This window comes from Myxocyprinus asiaticus, chromosome 3 (assembly GCF_019703515.2).
Source record: "Myxocyprinus asiaticus isolate MX2 ecotype Aquarium Trade chromosome 3, UBuf_Myxa_2, whole genome shotgun sequence".
In the NCBI taxonomy this organism is placed as follows: domain Eukaryota; kingdom Metazoa; phylum Chordata; class Actinopteri; order Cypriniformes; family Catostomidae; genus Myxocyprinus; species Myxocyprinus asiaticus.
In genome coordinates, this window is record NC_059346.1 from 39,844,723 (window position 1) to 39,859,931 (window position 15,209).

The 15,209-nt window shown below is 36.7% G+C and overlaps 1 protein-coding gene across 1 annotated transcript in view; it reads left to right on the plus strand.

The window, feature by feature from the left end:
* The window catches only part of LOC127419258 (versican core protein-like), a 66,904-nt gene extending 51,915 nt beyond the window's left edge, over positions 1-14,989 (plus strand). The window contains exons 9-13 of the mRNA XM_051660524.1: positions 4,603-4,761; positions 8,145-8,227; positions 11,675-11,819; positions 12,102-12,281; positions 12,948-14,989. Of these exons, the coding sequence (XP_051516484.1) occupies positions 4,603-4,761; positions 8,145-8,227; positions 11,675-11,819; positions 12,102-12,281; positions 12,948-13,105 (725 nt within the window). The 3' untranslated portion in view covers positions 13,106-14,989. The remainder of the gene's footprint in view (positions 1-4,602; positions 4,762-8,144; positions 8,228-11,674; positions 11,820-12,101; positions 12,282-12,947) is intronic.
* The last annotated feature ends 220 nt before the right edge of the window (positions 14,990-15,209 follow it).

Consider the following 15,209-nt stretch of genomic DNA (forward strand, 5'->3'; position numbering starts at 1 on the left):
TCACATATCCCAGCTAGGCTGGGGTCAGAGTGCAGGGTCAGCCATGATACAGCGCCCCTGGAGCAGATAGGGTCAAGGGCCTTGCTCAAGGGCCCAACAGTGGCATCTTGGCGGTGCTGGGGCTTGAACACCCGACCTTCTGATCAGTAACCTCAAAATCAGTAAAAAAAAATGTTACTTTATTATGTTGTATGTAAAGTAGTGACATGCCATCACCTGACTGTTAACTACAGCTTTTTGTGGCTTCAGCAGACTTTCGTATCTGTTAAAATGCAGAGGGTTTAACAGATTAGTGGTTCTGCCAGTGCAAGCCTGCTCTAATCATAGTGATTTCAAAAAAGTAATCAAAGCTATCAGCCTGACTTAGAGCAGCACAGGGCTGGTCCACTAACATTAAGTGTGATTGATAGGACACACTTTATTTGCAAATGTAATGCCCCCATAGTTTCAAATGCAGACATTTAAACTCTGCACATATCTTTACTGTTAATACTGCATGAACCATACCAGACATGATCAAAAGAACAAATAGCCCGATGTGTTGCTAATATGCTTTGAAACTCCTCAAGTCCTCCAAAAAGTTTAACCCTCTGGGGTCGACGGACGTGCCGGCGTGTCCTGCTGGATTTTTTCCGCATAACAGCGGAAAGAACTTAAAATACTCCGTCATTTTTGGGCATACAGATAAGTGTAAGACATCATTAGAAACTATTAAGGGTCTACTATTATTTGTGTACACTCACAATAACAACAAAACCTTGTGCTTTTGTAAAATAAAGAAAATAAACAGGGTGCGCTTTCAGCCGTCTCTGTCTCCACGAGCATCTTTCTGAAACACGTCACAAAAATGAAGTGAAACTCTGTGAATACTTATCACACAAACATAAAACATATGTCTAAAGAAAGCTTAAAATGTCTATTTTTAAATAAAACAATTCAAATTTAAAACGTCCTGGTTACTTTCATAACCTCCATTCCCTGATGGAGGGAACGAGACGTTGTGTCAATGTAGTGACACTAGGGGTCACTCTTGGGAGCCCCAAACACCTCTGCTTTTTTTTAAAAAGGCCAAAGAGAATTGGCGAGTGGAATTTGCATGCCACTCCCCCGGACATACGGGTATAAAAGGAGCTGGTATGCAACCACTCATTCAGGTTTTGTGCTAAGGAGCCGAGACCAGGTTCCAGCCATTTCAGTGGGTAGTTCAGCGTTGTGGCAAGAGGGACACAAAGTCTCGTCCCCTCCATCAGGGAACGGAGGTTACGAAAGTAACCAGGACTTTCCCTATCTGTCACTCACTAGACATTGTGTCGATGTAGTGACACTAGGGGTCCCTATACAAAATGCCACAACTAGCTGAACTGTGTTGTGTGAACTGGCGGTGTGTGATGGACAGACTGCTGTGTGCCTTGTAGCCAGCGCACCAAGCCGTCACGTAACCTCCCCCAAAGCTCTTATGAGCATCGAAGGTCCATCAGGAACAAGTCGACTGCCCAACTATAGGGACAGGCTAGCCCAGCCGAGGCCTCTTTTCCCTCTCTTTTCTCCCCAAAAAGAGTGGAATTTGTTAAGTGACTGGGAGCCATAAGTGTCTGTGTCGGGGGTGTCCCTCCCAAGGGGAAGACACAGCGGAGACCACACCCTGCCCAAAAAGGGGGGGGGGGTATTTTGAGTGGAATATGTCACATGGTCTTACCGAGTCTTGTCGGAAGTATGTCATGTGGAGAGGTCCCATGGTAGGTCCTACCCGAAGGGGGAGGAGTTTCTACAGAGCATGGCGACTGGGGGCAGAGGGGCCTCTTCCCAAGGAAGACACAGTTTGCCGTCAGGGAAACAATTTTGCGGAAGATTTCACATGGGGTCGCCTTCGGGGAACCAGCACACGTGGAGCACCTACCTCAGTACAGGGGCTCATTAGCGCCCGTACTGGGCCGGTCAGTGAGTTTCTCCGCAAACTCAGCTGCCAGAGGGCTAAGAAAGAAAGTCATCCAGGGATCACAGTCTGTGAACACGACTGGGAGTCAAGAGCGCATGTCTTCACCTCAAGGGAGGGGAAAGGCGCTATGCGCAAGCGGTACACCCAGCCAGTTGTCCCGGAACTTACCTGCTCATGCCTGCCAATACACAGGATGAGACCGGCTCAACCCGGAGATTGTAGAACCTCGCAAAGGTGTTGGGTGTTGCCCAGCCCGCTGCTCTGCAGATGTCTGCCAAAGAGGCGCCACTGGCCAGGGCCCAGGAGGCCGCCACACTCCTGGTGGAGTGGGCTCATAACCCCGCAGGGGGTGGCACATCCTGAGCCTGATATGCCATCGTGATGGCGTCGATGACCCAGTGGGTGATCCTCTGTTTGGAGACAGTGCTTCCTTTCCGCTGTCCACCAAAGCAAACAAAGCGCTGCTCGGAGCTTCTAAGGCTCTGCGTGCTCTGAATCCGATGAGGAACATTTGCATTTTTAAGAGCGTCTTGATCCAGCTGAGGATACAATTTCGGATGAGTAAGTCTTTACTTACATTAGTTGACATGCTATTTTATATAAACATGTACATATTTTACTAGTTGGACTATATCCAGACTTGCCAGCCAGTATTCAAAGTATTGAAATTTTAAATATGTCCTAATAGGCAAGTTTTAGTTACATTTAAATGTTGTTTCGGCTAAAGCAGGTATATAAATTGTATGCTTTATGATATAAATATGATATGTAATATGATATAAAAATAATATGAATGTTTAGATTATATTTTTACTAGTGTTTATGCTGCCTCATTATCATCAACGAAGCTTGTGCTTGCAAATATCTGTTTGGGTGTAAATGTGTAAAATGTGCTGTAAATATGCCCATATTAGAAAATAAGCATATTAGAATGATTTCTCAAGGATCATGTGACACTGAAGACTGCAGTAATGATGCTGAAAATTCAGCTTTGATCACAGGAATAAATTGCATTTTACAATATATTCAAATAGAAAAGTTATTTTAAATTGTAAAAATATTTCACAATATCACTGTTTTTGCTGTATTTTGGATCAAATAAATGCAGCTTTGGTGAGCAGAAGAGACTTCTTTTAAAAACATTAAAAAATCGTACTGATCTAAAACTTTTAAATGGTAGTGTAGGTCTAAAGTAAAGTATTTATGTAAAGAAAATGTATAGTCAGATTACTTCTTTTAATTTAAACTTTTGTGAATAAGCTACAAATATTCATTCTCTCTCAGGGGAGGGGTCTTTGTCTCCTCAGGTGTGAATCACATCAATATTCATGATCATCCACGCCTCCTCGCATATGGCCTTTCTAACACTAAAAGTGTCTTACAAAAGTTAAATGACTATATTGTTTTGTATGAATGAGTGATCAGGATGGTTTTCACATCATTTTATAGCAAAAACTCTAGGATACAACATCCAGTCCTCAAAAGTCTTGTGAACAAATGCTTAGTATGTGTTATATGGCCTTATTTCAGTGACTTAAAATTTTCGTTTTTTCAAAAACCATGCATAAACGTAATTTTCTCAAAAATACAAACATGTACATACATGTTGCTCACATATTATTGTAGCCCAGTTTGTGCTGAATACAGTGTTATCAGACTTTAGCCATTAATATGTTTTTAAGCAACTGAAATTAAGCACAAATGTCAAGGCATGTCAAAACTTCTCCAGGGCCAAAAACACCCTCAGACCCCAGAGGGTTAAAGCCATATAGCTGGCAATTTGTTTTACAACCTCCTTTACTACAACATTTTTCTCCTCCCCTTGAACAATGCCAATCCTCCCCACAGCCCCGAAGACATTCTTATGCAGAATAAATTGGCTACCTGATAATGTATGATGGACGAACGGGTGCAGCTCTTGCTCTGTGTGAGCTCATTTAACTGACATGTAATTTAAAATGAGAATGAAAGGGAGTTATAACTTATTCCCTCAGGTCCAGTCTGAGTGTGATATCATTCTCACTTGAAAATAAAGGCCAGTTGTTCTGAAACTGAACAAATTTTTTTTTGTTTTTTGGGTCCCACATTATATTAAGTGTCTTTAACTATTATGAACTAACATTCAAATACAGACAATACAATGTACTTATTGTGTAACTATATGTGGTTCTGCAAAATTCTCACAGGATTCACATTTGTTGCTTCTGAGGTTGAGGTATGGGTAGGTTTATGGATAGGGTTTGGGTTTATGGTAACGGTTGGGGTAGGGTAAGGTTTAGGACTAGGGGTAAGGTTAACATTGTTACAATTAATTTAATTACAGATAAAATTAAGTGCAAGTACATTAAACGTAAGTACAATTAACCAAATTATGCAGTATGTACATAATAAGTACATTGTATCAAATGCTTAAGTACATAGTAGTTAAAGACACCTAATATAAAGTGGCTCAGTTTTTTGTTTTGTTAACAGCAGACTAACAGTAGACTTTGAAAGACAAAGGGTTAAAAAACATTATAAAAATAAATTAAGTATAGACAACATGAAGCATCTTCTACTTTTTTCACTTCCAGCAATGGCATCATCTCAGTTCCAGTGTCTCGGTTTAGTTGTCAAGTCTGAGCAATACATAAACAGTAATGCACACACACATGCTTTTTCCACAGACACTGAAACATGCAACTACGGCTGGCACAAGTTCCAGGGCCACTGCTACAAACACTTTCCTCATCGACGTAACTGGGACACAGCCGAACGTGAGTGTCGTCTACAGGGGGCACACCTTGCTAGTATCCTGTCCCACGAAGAGCAGCAATACATCAATCGTGAGTGTCCAATAAATCAAGTTATGGTACCTTTTGATTCTGTCCATTACAACTCTTATTTACATCTCCAGTTATATTTCTATAGAAGCTGACTATAGTTATTTATAAGGAATGATAATTTGATTAGTGCTGCAACAACTAATCAATAAAATCGATAATAATCATTAATGAAAATAATCTAAACCAAATTTCATTGTCGATTAAATGGGAATGTGTGGTATGCACGGAGCTCTATCAGTGATGTCACTTTACAGTAGTCAAAAATGTGTTTGCATAATTAGTTGGAAAAATGACGGAGACAAGTTGAAGCGGAAAAAACAAAAAAACATAACCCAAGTTGTCCAGCACCAGGGAGCACTTATAAACACTTTAAACAAAATCTTAACCCTTTCATATGTACCTGGGCCCCGCAGAGTAGCGTCACACATATATGTTTCTGCAATAGCCAGTTATGTTACAAGCTGCCAGATTCAAATCAGCTTTCACGCCATCACAGTCTGCGCTGGTCAGGCGTCTGTAATTTATATTCACTCAAACAGTTACTCATGCAGTCATTTAAATCACAGAATATGTTTATTTTATATGCATACATCCAACTCGTCACCACAATAAAAAGTTTACAGCTCTTATGCGCACAGCTAATACATCAAATGTGATCTTCCTCCGATGCGTGCAGCCATTTGTTTACATTAGTAGTTGTTGTCATTCGTCAAACAAACAGCTACTCAAAAAGTAGACATAATATGTTTATTTTATGTAACAAACAGCCTATTTGTCACCACAGTACCATGATAACAGTTCACAGTTTGTATATTCAGCCATCATATCTAAACGTGATCTTCCCATGCATGCAGCCATGTCTACTTATTAGGTGCAGATGCAGTTTTCATTCACACAAACAGCAACTCAAACAGTCTTTTCAGGCATAAAATACATTTGTTTTCTGAAACAGACAGACAAAATATTACAAAAGCACCACGTTAAAAGTTTAAAACTCGTATACTCACAGTGAAAACATGCTGAATGAGCGTGATTATCCGATGCACGCAGCCAAGTCTGTTTACATTAGTGCTTGTCACACACACACACACACACACACACACACACACACACACGCACAATGTTATATACAAATACTATATTATATACAGTATTTTTTTTTTTATGACAAGAAATAAACAATTTAAATAAAATAAATAAAAAAATACTTCTCTACACTCTGCCCACCTCTACCGGCTGTGCAGTGTCACATGCAAAAATAACTCACTCCAGGGGGCACTGCAGGGGAACTTAGACCCTACTTATGAAAAGGGTAAGCATACAGTTTAATGTGGACTGGTTGCTGCGTCAGGTGCATTGACTGAGGGCTTGGGTTGTTTGATAAGCTTAAGAATTGTTTCTTTCTAGCGCATAAATTTAACTGTCATTTTTATAATGTATAACTGTTGTGAATTCAAAATCAGGCCCATATTTCCATTTCGCAAAACTGTTTGTCTTTACCACAAGTGAGTCTCCATGCATCCATCTGCATCATTCAAATCAATCGCAAAAGGGAAAGGGAGTACAGCTCAAGCCTTTGTTGCTAGTTTAAAAGCAGCAATGAACAATATATATATATATTTTTTTCTGTATTTATTAATTTTGGTTAATGTTAGTTATTAAAAATACAATTGTTAATTGTTACTTAATGTTAGTTGATATTGCTAATGTTAACAATGTTAACTTTTGATTTAAAACATTTATTACTATACTGTATGTTGACGTTAACATTAACCAAGATAAATAAATGCTGTAAAAGTATTTTTCATTGTTAGTTCATGTTATCTACTGTTGTTACCTATTGTTAACAAACTGAACCTTAATGTAAAGTGTTACCATTTATGTTTACTATTTAATACAAATAAAAAAATAATAATAATCAAAGAAATAATCAAAGATGAATCAATTATCAAAATAATTGTTAGTTATAGCCCTAAATATGATAATATTAGATATGTGTAATTAAACACACTAGATGCTCTGTTTTTTTGTTTGTTTTTTTTTCTATTTCATATCACAAAAATGTCTGAGTACTATAATAGTTTTATAGTGTCATCCAGGGTTTATTATTTCAAAGAATCAAACAGAGCAATCTGCAAAGCAGTTAAGGAAGTAACATGGACTAAACTAAGAGAGTTAAGTTTATAACCACATAGAGGCAAATTATTCCCCATCCCTAGATAAAGGAAGAGTGATATATGAGAACAAAAATGCCCAAGATTTAAAACCGATAAAGAGTTCCTAATATGGCTGAGGAACAGGGTTGGGGAGTAACAAAATACATATAACAGGATTACGTATTTAAAATACAAAATATTAGTAACTGTATTCTACTTCAGTTACAATGTAAATAGTTGGTAATCAGAATTCAGTTACATTCAAAAAGTATTTTGATTACTGAAGAGATTACATTGCATTTTATTGTCATTTGTTTCATTACATTTTTAGTTTTCTTTGTTGGAATACATATATATAAATGATGTGATCCGATGAGTGTTTGAACAGTGAAACGTTAAACAGTGAAACACTTTTTTATGATGTTTTACATTCATACGAGCAGAAAGAGGGCACTTTCACACTGTTATGAGTGAAAATGTGGATATGATGTTATATGGTCAGAAGATGATGTGTATACTCTGTGAGGTTTTGAAGTAAGTTTTGAACAGCAGAAATAGTTAACCTTGTGTAAATCGACATGTGAACACTTAGCTTTATGCTAAGCTAAAATGCTATTTCTAGCACTTTTACATGCACCTGTAATCAGGCACGATTATATATAGTTTTTCTATCAAGAAAATCCACAATAGATAATTTTTTTTCTAGTAAAATCATTAAAATTAGGGCAAAGATGTACTGCAAAAATCGTATTAATTCTTGTATTGTTTTCCTGTAAAACTATCTAAAAACCCTTAAAACAAGATAAATTTACTGTGTTTTTTATAAGCAACAATGCATAAGATGTTTATTTATTAATTTATTTCAGAGAATGTATTTTTAATATAAGCGTATTTTGTCTTACTGTATGGTTTTTATTTTTACTGTACAGATTTTTTTCACTCATTAACTTTTTTATAGTCAAAACAAGTGAAAAACGTAATCCAAAGTATTTAGATTACGTTTCTGACCTTGAGTAATCTAATGGAATAAGTTATAAATTACATTTCACAGCATGTATTCTGTAATCTGTAGGTCGAGAAAGCCAATTGCACCACCTTTAGTGAGCCGCTGGCACACCCCTTTACATGGCGCCCCTATGCATTGCATACCTTGCATACCTTGCATATATAGTTTTTGCGCCTCTGCCCCCAGCCCTGCTGAATTGATCTGTCTCTCTCCTCTTGTAGGCCTTGGCCATGACTACCAGTGGATTGGTCTGAATGATAAGATGTTTGAGAATGACTTCCGGTGGACTGATGGTAGTGTTGTGGTAAGAGCATTCTTCAAAACTTACACATTTAGCTTCTCCAAATACATTCTTCAAAAATGTAAAGGATGGTGTAAATACAAACATGTATTAGTGGATAATATATTATGTGGATCTTGTGTTTATTGGACTTTACATGGTGTTTTGAAGGATACATCATGTCCTTTGCCGACATTTGCTTCTTATTTTTTTTAAACTATTAATTAAAAAGACAATCAAGAATTTTAGCTGGATTTTGTAGCTGGGGTGTGTCAATACGTTTGACAGTCAATACGTGTACATGAACAATTATAATTGAGCTACTGTGGGTTTGTGCGTAGTTGAGCTTCAGTCTTAATCTGTCTGTCCAATTACACTTGATGCTACGCATAATTGAATATATGAAGGAAGGATGTCCGCTAAGGAATTTAAAGCACTGAAGCAAGTCATATCTGTCTTCCACAGCATGAGCACAATGCTGAAGGCAGTTGCGGTCCGATTAATGTCTATACATGCTGGACAAAGCCAAGCAACATTTGCATTATCCAGGTCTGTTAGTTCTAGATAATGCAGAAATCAAAATGTTACTAAAGCACATTTAAAAAATATATATATTGTTTTAGTCTGACTGAAATAAATTTTGTGGATTTAAATATACTGACTGATAGACAATAGGAGACACATGCAACAAGCTCCCTAATGGTCTCAGAGGTGTTCCTACATTGAACAAGAAAGTGGCTAATTACACCTTGAAGCCATTTTCTTTTGACTGGGTGCTAACTTCAAAGATACTGTAACAGCAACACTGTTTAAAATGAGTGAAGAAGGGGAGAGGAAGCTGACAGGTGTGGACAGGTGACAGAAGTGGAAAGGATGAGCAGCACCTGGGACGGGGTGCACTAGAGATAATCCAGGTCTAAAATGAGCATGTGTCTGTGACCATTCCATCCTGTTGGCATCTGTGAGTGGCTATAAACATGCATACCCACTGAAGTTTGCAACCACTATTTTTGTCTGTATACAGATGAGTTCCTGTATATGGGAAAGTTTATGCTTGTGTTCATTTTTTAAGTATGTGCTATGAGAGTTGTCCAGAGTGTACAAAAATAGCATTACTTCAGTAGCCAAGCAGGACACGCATATTCCTGTTGCTAGAGTCTAATAACAGGACCGGCATGTTATTGGGAAAATTGTGCTTTGAGCACAGAGGTTGCTGAAAGATTGCAGCCACATAGACTGCACTCAGACATGGTGTTTCATACCACACCAATCAGCTGACATATCCAAACACAAAGGGTGCAGCTGTTTCAACTTTGCTGTCACCATTGGATCTAATATGGCATTTATGTACATACGTCACAGTTTTAATTTCCAAAATAAGTTATTCTGGATAAAAACACCACAGTTACACATTAAAATGAAGTCAGAAGTAATATTATTACACTAAGAGTAATATAATGTCAGAGTTATACACAACAGTGTATGAGTCTGTTGTGCAGTTACAGTTGAAGTCAGACGTTTACATACACTTAGCCAAATACATTTAAACTCAGTTTTTCACAATTCATGTCATTTAATCGTAGAAAACATTCCCTGTCTTAGGTCAGGTAGGATCACTACTTTATTTTAAGAATGTGAAATGTCAGAATAATAGTAGAGAGAATGATTTATTTCAGCTTTAATTTCTTTCATCACATTCCCAGTGGGTCAGAAGTTCACATACACTTTGTTAGTATTTCGTAGCATTACCTTTAAATTGTTTAACTTGGGTCAAATGTATTGGGTAGCCTTCCACAAGCTTCTCACAATAAGTTGCTGGAATTTTGGCCCATTCCTCCAGACAAAACTGGTGTAACTTGAGTCAGGTTTGTAGGCCTCCTTGCTCGCACATGCTTTTTCAGTTCTGCCCACAAATTTCTATCGGATTGAGGTCAAGGCTTTATGATGGCCACTCTAATACCTTGACTTTGTTGTCCTTAGGCCATTTTGCCACAACTTTGGAAGTATGCTTGGGGTCATTGTCCTTTTGGAAGACCCCTTTGAGACTGAGCTTTAACTTCCTGGCTGATGTCTTGAGATGTTGCTTCAATATATCCACATACATTTTCTTCCTCATGATGCCATCTATTTTGTGAATTGCACAAGTCCCTCCTGCAGCATAGCACCCCCACAACATGATGCTGCCACCCCCATGCTTCACGGTTGGGATGGTGTGTTTCATCTTGCAAGCCTCATCCTTTTTCCTCCAAACATAACGATGGTCATTATGGCCAAACAGTTCAATTTTTGACTTGTGACTATAAAACTATTAAAGTTTTTAAATTAAAGCATATATGATTATGACAATTACAGTGTTAATTAAAACAAGGTCCAGTCAAACTAACTGTATTGATCTAGGTATAAATGCATGTGTAATGCTCTTGATAAATATTGACGTTGCTGATGGCATTGTGAATGGAGAATCTGAAGTACACCCAACTTCTGCAATTTGAGATCAGTAACATGGTAGACATTACATATTGTGTTATTTCACTGTACACTAACCAGTCATGTTGTATGTTATCATGACTGTTTACATACCAAAGAAAATAGGAGATCTATCCAGTGTTGGGCAAGCTACTCAAAAATGTTTCTAACTACCAACTAATCAACAGAATTAACTAAATTAAACTGAAAAGCTGAAAGCTACACTTTAGAGAAAGCAGCTAGTTACACTTAAAGACAAATGGCAAAAGTAGCTTGGTCAACTTAAACTAGCCTACTGATAGACCTTGGTACTCCAAGATACCATAGTACTATCATAGGTCATGCAATGTAAAGACATGTACTCTTTTGGAAGGGAATGCATTAACAAGCAGCAGCTACACAGTCATTTGCAAGCTGCATACACAGTTGTTGACTTTCTTCACTGCTGGTAAATGATAATATGCAGGCTGGTTTCAATTGTTTAAAGGTAAATAGTCCACTTCATCCAGAGAGAACATTTGGTGGCATGATCTCCATAAATCAAACATGACCACTAAATCAAATATTTATTTTTGAGTATTCTGTGAGTTGCTAGTAAGCTCCTCCAAAATATTGCATGATGATGTATGTAGATAGCTCCCCCTATTGGATCATGCCTTTATCATCATATTAACTGGTTCTATTTAAATCCGATATGAACAAATGATGGCTTTAGTAATTCACACAGTAAAAAAACAAAAAAAAAACACTATATGTATGTGTGTGTGTGTGTGTGTGTGTGTTTGTAAATTAAATGACCACAACATTGCAGAGTATATGTTTAAATGGTGCAAGGGCGATTAAACAGTCAACTTAATTTTATGTCACAGAAAACTATCCAAGAATATACTCTTATTTTACAAATTAATATTGCAAGCAAAAGCAACTTTGCAAAAGCACCATATTAACAGCTCTTTCATCTGTAAATTATATCTAAAGAAATGTTTTCTACTTATATACTAACAGCAATATGAGAACTGGAGACCGAGCCAGCCGGACAGTTTCTTCTCCTCGGGGGAAGACTGTGTGGTAATGATCTGGCATGAGGACGGTCAGTGGAATGACGTACCCTGCAACTACCACCTCACCTTCACCTGCAAGAAAGGCACAGGTGAGCTTTCAGCAACTGGATGAGGAAAATGTATAGAAAAAAAAAAAAAGTGAATTTTTATAACTGGAAGTTTTTTTTATTAGATCCTTGAAACTTTGGATTATTGCACCCAAGGCACAGTGGGGTTTAAAAGTCAGAGTTGTATAATGTATTTTTATAAATTCATTTATTACAAACTATATTATCAGCATATTTGTCTAAAAAATTTTTTTTTTAAATGTAGTTACAATTTCAATTCAGTACTCCATTAGTAATGGTTCCTCCTCTTGTCATTCATAACAGTGTCCTGCAGCCAGCCTCCTCTTGTCCATAATGCACGCACATTTGGGTTGCGTCCACGCTATGAGATCAACTCCCTGATCAGGTACCAGTGCATGGACGGCTTCATCCAAAGACATGTTCCCACCATTCGCTGCAGAGGAGATGGCTCATGGGATCTGCCCAGGATTTCCTGCATGAGTCGTAAGTATTCTGTGAAAATCACATACAATCCTACAAAATATTTTTTTCATGAAGAAACAACCCTAACAGAGCTTGGAATGATCATTCTGACCAACATGTTTTTAAGAATATTATATGGTGGCTCTATTTTTAATGGATACCTGTGCAAATAGAAAGTATTTATACATTCAGTAGACACCAGAGATCTTCAACATGAGGTCTGCGATCCCTAAGGGGTATTTAGGGGTACTGCAGGATCTGCCAAATATTGTCTGATCTCAAACTATTTTTTTGTAAGAATTATAAAATGCATTAAACAAAAATAAAATGTTATGTTAACTTAAACCAAAACTAAATTTAATAAGTTAAAGTTCAGTCAAATGTTTCATTGTCCCTCCAGTGTACAAACGTTTGGCTCTGTACATCAATAATGATTATTTAAATGGCTTTGCAGGTATGTAAATTAATATTATATAATACTATATGAATGTTATTATCAGTAGAGTATAGTATACAATGTAATACAGTCCCTGGTCCATTACTCAATGCTAAAAGGGCCTTTGTCCTGAAAAAGATTGAACACCACTGATATAGAGGTTAACTGTTAATAATTTGAAATGAAATGTATTTATTCTGTTTGAAGAAATAGCTTGTTTATAATTAAATGCACCTGTATTTTCTTTCCAGCCTCTAACTTCCAAAGGACATATACAAAAAGATATCAGACATACAGTGTTTTTCGCAGCAATCGGAGAAGGTCTGCAAAAAAGCCTGTTGACACACCCAGACGACACCATCGCCAAGGTGTAAAAGACAATAGGACAAAACAACAGTTGCTATGGTAACACAGCCCTAATGCAAGGGTCCTCCTAATGTATTTTTGATAGCATGAGATGGACCTGCCTGTTTTATCAAAAGATTATCAAAAGGACAAAGGAAAATTGTCAACATAGAGTGGAATATCACTGGAACCAAAGAGTGCCTTTTTTCAGTATTTTTACGAGTATTTTAAAGAGATGGTTTTTATCTTAACTACATAAAGGACACATTCAGCTGGCCTCTGAAAAAGCAAAAAGACTATCTGACATACCCTCCACTTCTTTCTGCTTACTTGGGAATACAAAGTGCCTTCATTAACAGTAACCCAATATTCAGATACAAATGCAACTGAGCTTTATTGGTGCAATTAGTACTTGCATATTGTACAATCTGCGCATCAAGTCTGGTTCATGGCCGTCAACATTTTTGATTCACACTTTGCCGTATGATTGCTTTTACAGCAGGTCCACACACAAATGTTCTAAGAGTAAGAGAGGGAGCAATGAATCATATGGAGTCAGCACAGTGGTTTTTGTGCTGGAAAAATGGCAATAATATTTAAAATAAAAACAAATAAAATATAAAATCTGTATCCAATGCAGTGGATTGTTTTAATATTCTAACGTTAACACAATATGTCTCATTATACCTTGACTTAAAAAAAAAAACACACACATTTAGATGGGTTACAAATTAAAAGCCATGTAGACTTTAGATTATTTATATGCCTCTGTTTGATGTCTCTTTTCAGTGTTTACAATGAGTATACTGTTTCACTTACTTTTAACTACACCATTTTTTTTATTATTATTTTTTACATAAAAGAAAGAAACTACAACCCATTTCAGACCATTATGTTATTCTTTGACAATTTAAAACTACTTTAAAGAGAATGTACTTGAGAATGTACTTTAAGAGAATGCCTTTTTTAACCAGATGCCTGTAATTTATTCCTCGAGCTGCTCTTTTTCTTCTTGTTGTTTGATTAAAATGCAGCATGCTGAAGATAAACTGCACACTGTCAGAATTCAATATATTACTAAAGACAATTTATTTCAATAGCTGTCCTTGATGTGACTGACATAAGAAATATGCAACTAGCAGGTTAGAAATATGGATTTCATTAAGACATTTAGGGTGTATATATGGACCAAAAGTAGAGGATTCACATTAACAGCTTTAACTTGCAGCAATTTGTTGTTTCATGAAATGTTAATCACGCTCAGCCATTTGTTTAGTCCCAAGCATTTGTTTTTTTAAAATGTTTTCTCTTGTGTGTGGTCTTGTGTCAGTTTTTTTTTTTTTTTTTTTTTTTTTTTTAAGTGCACATATCTTTTTATATTTATAGGATAACTTGTGTATTGTAAAATGTGATTGTCTGGAATGTTTGTCAAAAGGAAAAAGAATGTAAGGAATATTTTTTATGCTTTTCATGTGTCACCATAGATGCAAACAAAGTTTATTATATTTTACTTGCATTCTTGGTTATTTTTATCTTCTGATTTAGAGTAACTTTATGGTTTCTGTGGGAGGAAAAAAAGTCTTATAAATGCACCAAAAACAGATACTGTGATGCATGTTTAGCATTGTTTATATAACATCATTGGAACTTTTTTCATTGACATAAAAATCTAATTTAATAACTATAAAATACACCGTCACATTAATAAATTACACTGTAAGTACATAATTGCACTTGTACCATTCCAATGATTTTTAGTGGAAGTAATTTAAGCAGTTCATCAGCAGCAATGCCTACTGTGAACCACCAGATGGTCATGTTTCACTAACAAAAGTACACTTAACGATTCTGCCAGATCCCATTATGTTTTGTGAAGCTGTATTAGCAGTTCCAAAGGATTTCACTCAAACATGAATGATACCATTGTTAACAGTGATAAATAAATAAGATATGCATGTTTCATATGTTATATCTGACATCGAGAGTTTTACATATGTTAGCGGGCAAGCGGTATCCTATAGACTAGGAAGGCTACAAATGAAAAATTTAGGTTCCACACTTTGTCACAGCTTTTCGGGTTTAGAATAGCATAGGACTCAACCTCCAGCTTTTATGATCCTTAACCATAAGCAACCTTCGCTAGACCTCTCTATATATACGAAGTTGTT